Genomic DNA, 13,076 nt, shown 5'->3' on the forward strand with positions numbered 1-13,076 from the left:
TTTTAAAATATTATATTATTATGTTCTGTTGCTAGAATTTGAAACCAGAGGCGTAATTTATGGTAGGCAGGGGGAATTTCTCTCCCCCCCCCCCCGAGTACACGATTTTAAAGATAGTAATAATTGAGTAGTGCTACGTACTAAAGAAAAATGTGAGAACTTTACTTTTAATATTAAAATATTGCACGTTTATAAACTTTTGAGAAATAAAAGACGAACTAATTAATGACTTTGATCAAATGAAACCAAGTGCTGCATTAGTTGGTTGATACCTATTGTAAATGAAAATACATTTTTATTCTCAATTGAAATTAAAACGTCCTTGTCAATAAAATTGTATGTTAATTTGTTCGCACCTACGTACTCGTATATTAACTACAAATGCATGTAAATTACGCACCGGTATCTTATAAGTACAATAAGAAGTTAAAACTAGGTTTATGTGTGGAAACTAGATATGTATTTGCTATAACATGGGGTAAATCTATGTAACAAAATAAATATACCATGATACTAGCCCTATTTGTGACTTAAAATAATAAAACAAATCGTTTAGAAATGGAGGAAAAAATGTTGAGCTTTAAAAATACGTTCAGTACAGTATGATTTAATTTTTTTTTTTTGTCAAGCTTACCCCAATTTACGTTATGGAAGACAGTTTATTTCAGAGGAAATAGGGGAAGTACGCCATACGATATACCCTATAACAGCGTTTCTCAAACTTTTTTGAAGTGGGGACCATTTTTTAAAGACAGAACAGTTCTGCGGACCACCTTACTCTTGTTCCCTTCGAAAGCAAATTTATCATTTTCATAGCATATTTTAATACCAGTATACCTATATTTTAAAATTGAATTAAGGTTCGGTACTTTGGTCCTCTGTTATGAATTCGGGTGGTCCCTGGCTGGGTTACAGGCGCGGCACCAGATGTGCAGGGAAAAGATGTCGAGAAACACCACGTATATAGTGCTTTAAATCCCTCCTTTGTTGCTGAGAGTAGAGTGGGAAGTCGATAGACGGGTAGGGTAATCAATTTCATAAAATGCAGTACTGGGAGAAAAAGTGAAATTCGATTGCCATGTGTCATTTGCAAACTCTGAGATTTTCAGCTACAGTGTGATACGCAATTCGTTCGAATTTTATTTTTTCTCCTGTCTTTTTTGAAGGACCACAAGGGCAGACCTCGAGGACCACAAGTGGTCCGCGGTGGCCCGCGGACCATAGTTTGAGAAACGCTGCCCTATAAGGTCTTCTTCACTAAAAAAAAAAAAAAAAATCCTTGCCTCCTCCCTTCCCCCCATGCAAATCACAAATGACGCCTCTATAACAAAACTGAATGAATTCATATCTTCTTATAAGTGCAAAACAGTTTAAGCATATTTCACTAACTATGAATATGTTCAAAATTATATTCGGGCAATTCAAAACTGTATTTTTATTAGTCACTTAACGATCAGTAATTATTTGAGACAGGTTACACTGTATTGAACACATAATAGTACATTATGCAACGAGCCTATAATGAAGGTAATTAAGAAGTGAGTATGGATATTTATGAAACGAGCGCAAGCGAGTTTCATAATTTTCATACGAGCTTCTTAATTACCATTATAGGCGAGTTTCATACGACTTTTTATGCTCGACCATATTTATAACTTGATATTATTAATTTTTGAGCAATGTCCCGTATGTTGTGAGATGTGCGCAGACGCGAAAGTATTGATTTTTTCCGAGGAACAGATGCCCACATTGACCTTGCTAGGCCATAAGAACCTACAGAGATAACATTGAAATTAAATTAGACATTGAAAAACGAGATGACAAATTGAATTTATTTGAATATTATTTACAATTAACGCTAATTATTATAGTAACAGAACATAACCTTCTGCGACAGTATTGGATTTCCAGCCTCCGTGACTTTTCGCTAATTCTTTTTCGATTGCATATCCGAGAATAATCGATACTTGCGGTTTTATAACGGTAGAAAGCTGACCTGTCATTGGCTAAACAGTTGTAACCTGAGTCGTCATTGGCTGAAAGACCTGACCTTCAATGAGTAGGTGTACTTTAATGACATGCATTAAAGGTCTGCTACCAGTTGTATAATTACTACATTTCGGCATGGTCGAGCATAAATGCTTTTATACTGTTATGTAGTATAATCTTAGTTCCTCCTCTCGTGCAGACTCTGCGAATGCCAGCTCTTCCGAGTTATCATCTCCCTGAGAACGTCGTATGATGGATCTGGCGCCTTCCTGTCAACTCCTCCTTCCTCTCTTTGGTTTGATCCCCGGCGACCCTTCCACGCCTCAGCACACAACGCTACAGGAATTGCTTTTCCTGGTTTAGGAGAACTTTCAGAATTTTTCTTAGACAGAAATTCCTTGTTTATCTTGGAATTGCCTATGAGGAAAACAAAGAAATTAGATCATGAAAATCACACGTACTCTCTCGTTACGGGTTTTATGCATTTGCAAAGTTTCAATTCTTCTATCATGTTTCCATCTCTGATTGAGGTTCTGACTGATATATATATATATATATATATTTATATTTATTTATTTATTTATTTACACTGCAAGTGGAAAGTGGACAAGCACTCTGTGGCAGTGGTATACACAATATAAACAATGCACAATAAAATTACAATACACAATACAATTATATACACAATACAATTAACAAACGAAAACTCCCCCTCCCTCCTCACTTCTATCCTTTCTATAATCCGACCTAAAAATTTCCGAGTCATTTATGTCTTCCCTAAGCCATGATTCCGTCCCAATTATTACATCTGGATTATAAACATCGACCAAGTTCCAAAATATATATACAGGGACATCATTTTATTTTTACTAACATATTTTCTAATATTAACCTGGCTATACCTTTGGATCTATGATTGAGAACCGGAAACACCGTTTGCTACCCCCTTCCACGACTGGAGTTCGATGGCACTGCCGTAATATACAAACAAATCACTTTACTAGGTTTAGGAGAGAAGAAAAGTAGTTAATCCATTTACGTAAAGTAGGAAATAACGCGATTTTGTGTTTGATAATTTTCATTAGGTTTTTCTTTAATCAAAATACAGTACAATATTAATAATGAGTGTTTTTACTCACGAACTGAACTGTCCATGTGGACGTATTCATTATGCAGTGTATATTATACTGTCTACAGCACATTAGCGTACAATATAGAGAATGAAGTTAAATTGAAAAATAATCATAATATGAATATTTAAACACATTTTTTAAAATGGTGGCCGTTCATTTCGATACAGGCTTCAGTTCTAATGTGCATATTATCGCACTATAGACTATTGTACGTAATTCCAATTACCAGGTTCGTACTTCGTATCAATAACTCATGTTGAAATAATTCTGTACCTACTCTATAAAAGAGTACCTTACGTACTGTAAATTCAATCTTCACTTCTGCCCGATCCGAAAAGATAAAATTACTCAGACATGCTTCTACTGACCGTCCAAGTGGTTATGTCGCAGGGTCGTAGAAAGGGGGGAAATCACGTGACAGTAATTACTTAACGAGGCCCTTTTATTTAGTAACATCTTTAGTAAAATCCTTTTATTTAAGTTATTTTGAACAATTGTATGGGTATAATATTACGTAAACGTCCAATTCCTAACAGAAATTAATGTTCTCAGAAACTAGGTAACACAGTCCAGCCACTAGCCTTTACAGAGAGGCGAATAGAAGCAGATGGGGAAAACCGGAATGCGACGTAGGCAAATGGACGACAGCACCTGTGCGAAAATGATTCAATATTGAAAGCTCTTTCGTCACTGGAAAACGCGAACATATTTTTGGAACGTACTGTTTACTATGACCGTAAGGCTACTATGACTGTATATGCGGTCTTGGATCTGTGTGGAGGGCGGTTGAACTTCATCAGTAGAAGGGGTTGGAGTGAAGTACATTCAAAAACTCAGGTACAGTAAAAATTGAAGTAAAAATAAAATGATGTCCCTGTATAATTATCAGACAACACATCTCACTGCCTGGAAGTGTGAGAGGAAGAACAATTGTTTTTATACATATGAAGTCTGATTAGTTTAACATGTTATTAGTTAGCGATGTATGCCATGAAGGGGGACAGGAACTGGCCATCTTACCTCATTATCTCCTGACTTGGTTGCTTCATGAGCGATACCTTATTGGTGTCACTTATGAAGTTGAAACCTGTCTTCGGACAGTTGACTAAACAACCATGTTGCAAGAGGGGGAACACGACTGATGCAGGAGGATTGAACCACAGCCCGTTTTCATTAGAGATGCAAGACCAGTTTGTGGAATTACGGAATTTTGAAAAACTATGTAAGGGTCTGGGAAGCTTAAAGTGTATCCAAATAACATCAAATTTATATGGCTGCAGTATCTATTTGTTGAAAGGAACGCAAACATCGACAAGTAGTAGAATTACTTCTATGAATATGAGGAAATATAATATCCAGAAAAATAGCTACGATTAATAAAATTAGCTTTAGGGGAGAGTCGGGTAGTATCGGACAGTGAGTTTCTTTCATCTACCACACGATGATAGTACCTGATTGACATGGTTACGTTTCTGTGATGTCGCATAGAGAAACGTAACCATGTCATTCAGGTACTACCATATGGTGGTAGATGAAAAAAACGCACTGTCCGATACTACCCGATGTCCGATACTACCCGACTCTCCCCTATAATGAATCTGTGGAACGAATACAAAAATAAAAACATTGATCTCATACACTACATTAAGAAGTTGGGAATGAAATTTCATGCCACAAAATTGTAATTTTTACTAGGTATACTTAACTTTATCTCACTACTTATTATTATTATTATTATTATTATTATTATTATTATTATTATTATTATTATTATTATTATTTCTAGCCATACCCGTGTGCTTCGCTGCACTTGTTAGAAATAAATATAAAGTAATCACATAATTAAAATAGGACAGTTGATCCAGGGAACATCCGTGTTATATAGAAGGATAAATCGTTTAATATGTTACTTAATTGAAATTGTATTAAAATCAGTGGCGTGTGGTGATAAATAATCCTGGTGGTGCACAAATATTTATTATGATTATGATTATCATATTATTATTATTATTATTATTATTATTATTATTATTATTATTATTATTATTATTATAGGTACCAAGTACTACATAACTATTAACATGTGATACGTAGGTATAGATTTACATAATTTTGTTAGTCAAGAAATTGCAGCTAATCAGTTGCCTATGTAGATCCATTAATAGCAAAGTGTTCAATTTCTATTGCAGCACACCGTAAATAATATTGTAAGTTTTTATACTGAACAACAATGTAATTTTATTATTTCAACAATTACTCTTCACTTTCTACAATTTAATTCTGCTCCCGTCGACAATGGGATTTGCTCTCCACACAGTAACACAGTATTCGTTATTGCACTCCACAGACGACAATGAAAATTTACTTGGATTATTGAGAACAACAATGTACTGCTAATCTCAACTAATGTTCACAAAGCACTATTTACAAATCGGAACTGTCAGTTCTCAGTTCACAGTTCTTCTAGCCCAGTCACTCGAGTTCACAGTATCTCGAACCCCAGACCTTAGAGACAGTCCACTGAACTTCGAACTCAGGTCCCTCCAACTGCGGTCCACTGCACTCGAACTCAGGTCTTCGGATGCTCACAAAGTTGCGGACACACACTCAAGTCGAACTCCGGTACACAAGACTGGCTTGCTGTCCATTCACTGTAACAACACTGACTTACTGACTGACTGACTGTTCAAGTTCACTCGCTTGCCGTAATTTATACCCACAGCGACGTAGACGAGAAAGTTCGAGTTCTGGATATTTCCACTTCGACGGACTTCTGGACGATTCTGTTCGGGAGGGTCCGTCCCCCCCTTCACTCCGCACGTAGCAGTTTGCTTCCTTCCCTTCTCGGCAAGCAGCAGATGCGCGCGCAACCTCCCCTCGCCGCGTCGCCGTAGTACACCGCCCCTCTGCCCTCTCAGCATGCAGACGCTCCCCGTACGTTCGCTACACCTAAGCGACCAACGTTTCGTCTGCCGCGCGCCCTGTCGGACACGCGTTCGAACCCCGGTGCAGCTGTCACAATATTGTTTTCGCTATATGGCGTTTTATAACACAATTCACACGTTCACAAGCATTCGATACGTCTGTCGTCTCATCAGCCTTAACTGCTAAAAAAAATGAGCAGCTTTCTTTATTTCTTTGAAATCTCGTCATGGCATACATCAAAATGGCTTGAAGGACTTCGTTCTGTATAGTGTTTGATGTGCTCTTAAACACTGTTCCTCTTTCCAAATGTTCCTTAAGAGTGAGTCTAATTCAGAACTGAAATTGATGAGGCCAAGAAAAATACTAGCGTTTAAAGATGAGTTTCCGTCTACGTGACCTCTTAAAGCCAACTCAAAAGCTCCACAAAACCGCACGCGCATATCTGTTCTTGGTAACTTTATCATTGTGAAGTTCAACAATCCAATTGAATCCAATTGTGTCTGTATGATTGTTTGACCCAACACTGCTAATTTAACATTATTGTTGATGTGTGCAGCTGAAGAATCGTGTTTTTTAATTCTTTCATTCATGTGCTTCAAATCAATTATATCTGCAGAACGATAATAAAAATTATTTAGTTACTACGCACAGTCCTAAATTCAAACAGAAAAATAAATAAAATTCATAAAACGTACTTGTTTTTGTTAATAAATGTTCGCCGTCGAACAATACGTCATTTAACATTTATGATGGAATGAGCTTGAGAACACATCTGAAAGTGCTCCTAAGCCTCCTACGCACACTGTACTGCCTCCCTACCATGCTCCAAAGCCTGCCAGTGAAACAGTACTACTGCGCATGCTCGAATGGAACAGTGTGCCGCAAGTGTCGAGCGGTAAACGTAAGTCCCAGGCGTCAACAAGAACAGTACACATGCAGTGTTATTTTTACATAGTATTATAATAAAGAATTATGTCGCTCACATAGTCTATTGCAGCTCATTGATATAAAATTAAAAACATGCGTTATTTGAAGAGGTGGTGCACTGCTCCTGTGCTCCTTAAGAGAAATCGCCACTGATTAAAATAATTAAAATAATATCATTTTAGTTCAGAGAGTAGTCATTTCCTGCAAGTAGGCTATAATTCCTTTAACATGTTTCTTAATTGTTATTACATGCAAATAATTAAAATAGGATCATTTGGTTCTGAGAACACCCGTTTTTGGTGAAAGGATAATTCGTTTAACAATTTTCTAAATTAGTCTTGACTGCGTTCTTGAATAAATCACTTCAAATTAATGTCAATATGTAAGGGTCAATTTTTATATTAACCTGACTATGCATCTTTCTTCTTCTTCTTTGTTAAGTTTATTTATACACTCTAACACCTGTGGTCATGTCGCGTGTTTAGAATGTGTGAGTATACTAGTAGGCCGTTTTTACTCTTGTTCAGATCCTATTTGCTTTCTTTCGCTTAGTTTCTTCCCGACTGACTTCACTGATTTTGAGTTTTCGATTATGTTTCTTGCTGTGTCGGATTTGTATGGACAGAGGTCCCTCCTGATTTCTCTCTTCGTTAGCTTATTGAGCTCAGCGTATTCTGTTCTATTCCTGGTGGAATCGTTTTTGGTATTCTTCCTTCTGTCTCTCTCCTCAATTAGTTTGGTGGTGTTCTCACTAGTTTGCTACGCTCATGTGACCCATAAGATGAAATCCAGACTCGTGAGGTCAGGAGATCTTGGTGGCCAAGAAACAGGTTTTCTACAGTCAATCCTGGAAAGGCATTGTTCAGGGACGCACGACGTTATAATTATGTGAAATACACTGTGTGAACATGATGCTCCAGCCACATGAGTTGCCTTATTGCCAAGGGAACTTCCTCTAGTAAAAGGGGAAGGGTTTATTGGAGAAGATGAAGGTAGGTTTCGCCGTTGAGGTGAGCTGGAAGTAAGCTGTGATCAACTATCGTACCAGTTGAACAAATAACACTCTCGATTCTAGCGCTATCTAGCGAGCTAACGACGCAACTCCGACCGTAAGTTGTCTGACAGAAAATGTTTGTTTTGGCCTCTTCTATCATAAATTAAATTCAATGCATGGACGTCTGGGACACCTGTACGAGTATAATATACTTTCTAAAAGTAACATTTTCTACGTATTAGTTTTAATTATTACACATGGCATTGTAAAACATTTAATTTTGATAGAACAGCAAGCTGAATATTCCCACATTTCATATTTTTCAACTAAAATTTGCTTTGTGCCGGAACTCATACCGATGGAACATTTGCAGTTGATTTGTGGATTGGATGTCTTGTAGTGATTGATCTCAAGTGTGGACTTCAGCAGGTCCTTTGAGTCAGTAGGACGAAGTTTCAACTCGGTTGATAAACTTCCTCTGCGACTGCGATCCGTGAGAGAGGATAATGATCCATGATGATTCATCTCAATAACAAGGCTAAGTCGCTCCACGCTCGGCTCAGCGGTATCGCCAGCTTCGCTATTCAGATGGTCACCCTCTCCACATTCTGGAAGTAAGGATATCAATATGCTTTATTTGTTTACATATATATCAATGCTTATTAATTCTACCGTTACAAAACAAAATAAACGAAAGTATATTGTTGCCAAATGCTGAACATCATTTTGACTTCACGTGAAGTTCATGTCAATATTTTGAGCTTTGAAACTGGCATTATACAGAGTGATTCAGAACTTATGTTACAGAAGAATACAGTAGATAGAGAGTACTAAGACAAACATTTTTCATTAAGCAAAGGATGTTCTATCTCGCACCGGTATGGTGCTACACTTGTTTCATTGTTGTGGCTGGTAGACACTCTTTGATGACTACGCTTTCAATGAAAAACAACAGACATTGATGTTTGAAAATTTGTGCATTACAGAAGAGCTTCGAATTGACGCCCTCTTTCTTGTAAACAATACTGGCATCGTCGAAGAATTGACTGCCGCATCTGTTCAAATAATACACCTACCAGGTGTAGTATGTATGGTTACAGGCGTTGACAATCCGTGGAAGAAAATCATCGACATAGTCTACAGGTGTGACATACACTAGGAAGGTCCTCAGATATCCCCACCAGAATTCAAGTGGATTAAGTGCTGGCCATGGGACGTGACCAGTAGCGCCCGCGGTTACAAAGGTTGGCAGTTCTGCGTGAAAAATAGTGTATTTAGCAAACGCATGCTGTTTATTGCATCTAAATCGGATAACGCGTGTAATTACAGCCCCTTCTCGAAGTTGACTGTTCACCCGAAATTGTACACCAACCATACGTGTGCTACACCTCTCCCATCTGGTACAACTAGTCACGTAGTGGAGATGTGCCCCACATGCTTTTCTAGTTTTTAAGTCAAATTAACTAAATCCTTCACTCCGGTCTTTGTCCATGTATTTTCTCCTCTAAGCAGAATACACGGGTGGTGGAGAAAGCGTTTTCATGAGCGCAGCAAAAAACCAATCGTTTCCATTACACATTTCCGTATTAAAATGACTAGTAAGCTACATGATTTCCTCGACTTTTTTTCAGAAATTTCAATATTTAAATTTTGTGTAGAACGTCCTAATTTTTTAAGTTAACATGCAATTTCTCTTTTAATTTCGAAAAGGGTTGGTCGATTAGGTTTTCATTTCTTTCATTTTTAATATAAAATATTTCCTTAGACACACTGACTATCGCATCACACCACCCACAGTACTATAACACACTGGAACTGTAATGATATACAGTAGTCCAGAAGCCTATGGCCCGATTGTATAAACCATTTAATCTTAGATCAGAGGTTAAATTGATCCTTGTTTCAGCTGAACTTGGAATTTTGTGTTGTATAAAGTCTAATCTGAGATTAATTTGTCTCAAACTAAAGTCAACTTTGACTGAAGAAATTTCTCCGATTAAGTTAGATGATCCAAGTTCAGTTATTTATTTTCTGTTTGAAATATACGAGTGACAGATTGTGCAAATAAAATATCCATTATTATTAATATTAATAGATATGATAGGTACATTTATATATATTTCTTTCAATTTCTTGCCTCACTACACAAACAATCTTATATTTTATAAGGCTCTATCGTGTTCAGCAGTATCAAATAACATAACATATAATTATACTATGTTTATAACAACCATTAATTATTAACGGATATGATAGGTATATTCATAAATTTTCAATTAACTGTATTACTAAACGAAAATTGTCGTTTTATAAAGCTTTATTATGTTTAGCAGTATCAAACACCATAACATGATAACAACTCGGAGAACAGTAACCTTCTTCTTATTGTCCGCCATTATTTACATTGCACAAAAAACCAGTGTCTCCAACAGAGTGTACGGAAAGTCGCCAAAAAGTAGTTGTAAAGTCGCTAGATTTCCCATTATCGACAAAGAAAGATTAAATTTTGTCACTATGGGGTGCTAAAAAGGTCGCTAAATTCCTATTTAAGCAATATAAAAGTTAAAAGAAATTGTTGTTGAAAAAGAGTTAAAGTCGCTAGATTGGCAACACTGAACAAACCTGTCCGCGCATCACGTTTTTCACCTGTTTATGCGATGTTGCCAAATCCTTTTCACGTGAACTTAGATTGCGTTTGAAACAAGGTAATTTCATCGCAGGAAAGTTTTATACAATAGAAGAAGTGTCTGAACTCGGTTCACTTTTCGATCTTCGATCAAAGTTGATCTTTAGTCAGGGACATTTATACAATTGGGCCTATGTGTTCTAACTCAGGTCATAAAGAGATGAGGGTGTTGACGGTTCTTTTGTATATTCGGAGAGAGCTGCTTCGGTTGCAGCTCTAATGCAGTCTTATGGGACGGTGAAGAAAACCAGTTTTCTGCTGCCGACTACCCTACGTTGAGCTCCAGGAACTGCCGATCACAGATCCGAAAAGTACACTACAGATAAAATTCCCGAGCAGTTGAAGGCTCCTACAGACAGTAAAATCTCGAATCGAAGGAGAATGAATTGGAAAAATAAATGAAACAATGAACTAGATTACATAAAAGCACGTTTTACATTTTTAATTTTTCCAGGTGCATTTAAATGGCGGTTCTGGAGCTCTGCAGTTCTTATTGTAGAGCCGCCCCTGGACGTGACCTTGATAACCAATCCGTCACCAAATGTTGCAACTTGCGAACTGAGGTATCACTGCGCTTTGATGCGAAAACCAAATGCACGTCGACTACTTCTTTCAGACCCTAACGCTCCATTTTTTTATGTTAACTTTCTGATCACTAAAGCTCGGAACTTGGGGACTTGTGTGTCGTGTGCATGAGTAAGGTTACAGGTACAACGTACACAAAGTTCACGCTGCAAGAGCTCAGGGACAGTCGTATATACTAAGAAAGTGGTCACATCGAACGACAAGATGACGGACGAGGGAACTGTGTCATGTCGAAGCCAATGACATTCAGAGAATTACAGGTAAACGGAATTAGAAAATAGTGTTATTCGAATCGGTAGTATAGAAGTTTGAAAATATATTTTTTAAATTTTATCTACAGAATTTCGTGGAGGACTTCGGAGGAGATACATTATTTTCTTCGAATGGAAAGTTTATATTTTGTAAGTTGTGCCACACATAAACTAGAGGTTGGAAACGGTAAAAGACATTGCAGTCCCTTAAATCGGTGGAAAATATATCCACAGCCATGGAACAAGTCGTAGAGGGACCTGCCCTAGTAGTGACACACAAATTGAAAACTATTTTCGAGAAAAATTTGGGATATCCTACTTATCTTTCTCAGATACGAGATCAGCTAGCATGCTGAAAATCGAATAAAAAACATTAACAGTGAAAACATTCAGTATTTTAAGTTTGTTCCCGTCTCTTCATGTGAAGTGGAAATAAGTTTCGTTTCAAATCATGTTTAACTAACAGGGGAAGAAGTTATGGGTTCCAAAATCTTCGAATGTACGTAGTCATACACTGTAATAAAATGTACAGAGCAGAACAGTAAATTTGATATATTTCTCGTGTTTATTTTTATTATACATATGCTGTAAAATTACGTGTTTCGACCTACAATAATACTATCAATACGTTGTTACAGCCAGAAACTACTTTTATAGCAGGCCTGACTGTACCTCCGTGCTGGAAGCGGGAGTTGTTGACATGAAAGTCCGGTCGCTTAGCCACGTGGAAGGCACAAGTCCCCAAGTTCCGAGCTTTGCTGATGACTGAGCTTTCAATAAATATACCCAAAAACGACAATGGCGAATCAATGCGCATAGCAACAACAAACAATCACAATGTGGCAAAGTCACAACACTAAAACAAGTGCAGCGCTGTACCGGTATGGGATAGGACACACATTGCTTAATGAAAATTGTTTGTTTTAGTACTCTCTATCTACCGTATTCTTCTGTAACATACGTTCTGAACCATTCTGTATATATACATTGTGTCCAGGGAAAACTAGTGAAAAAGAAAAAAATCGTATCTAAAAAACTACTGCATTTATTTTCTCAATGTTTAGACATTAGAAAGAGAAATCAAAATGCTTTATAGGATGTAGGCTACTTTCTTTGAGCTATACGCATGAGCATACCCTTGGGCGACATGATGGTTGACATTGTTGCTTTCATTGGAATTTAATCATCATCTGGGGATGTGGAGCGTAAGCAGAAAGCCCAGTAAATCCATTTTGTGGCTGATGTGCGATCGATCGAACGAGTACAATGAGTTTTCAGACGGATCAGGGCAGAGCTGCCCTGACACCCCGACAAACAATTTCAGGAGACAGGTAGTGTTGCTTGTCATCATCATCATCATCATCCTTCACGAATTAGGCCTCTGTAGACCTGTTTCGGCCCCATCTAGCAGTCTTCTTAAAGGTCTTCCTGGTCGACGATGTCCTCTAGGTTTATATTGCATCGTAACTTTTGGGATTCTTGAATTTTCCATTCTTCTTACATGATCTAGCCAACTGAATTTGTATCTGCTGATTTTTTCTTCTACTGACTCTACTTCTAATTGTTCTAAAATTTCTTCATTCCTT

The 13,076-nt window shown here is 37.4% G+C and overlaps 1 protein-coding gene across 1 annotated transcript in view; it reads right to left on the reverse strand.

Moving 5' to 3' along the window:
* Window positions 1-606: 606 nt before the first annotated feature.
* Window positions 607-13,076, reverse strand: part of LOC138715491 (uncharacterized) — a 74,626-nt gene continuing 62,156 nt past the window's right edge. The window contains exons 12-13 of the mRNA XM_069848459.1: window positions 8,325-8,576; window positions 607-2,406 (exon numbers count right to left, since the gene is read on the reverse strand). Coding sequence (XP_069704560.1) covers window positions 2,168-2,406; window positions 8,325-8,576 — 491 coding nt within the window. The 3' untranslated portion in view covers window positions 607-2,167. The remainder of the gene's footprint in view (window positions 2,407-8,324; window positions 8,577-13,076) is intronic.

This window comes from Periplaneta americana, chromosome 15, assembly GCF_040183065.1.
Source record: "Periplaneta americana isolate PAMFEO1 chromosome 15, P.americana_PAMFEO1_priV1, whole genome shotgun sequence".
NCBI lineage: Eukaryota > Metazoa > Arthropoda > Insecta > Blattodea > Blattidae > Periplaneta > Periplaneta americana.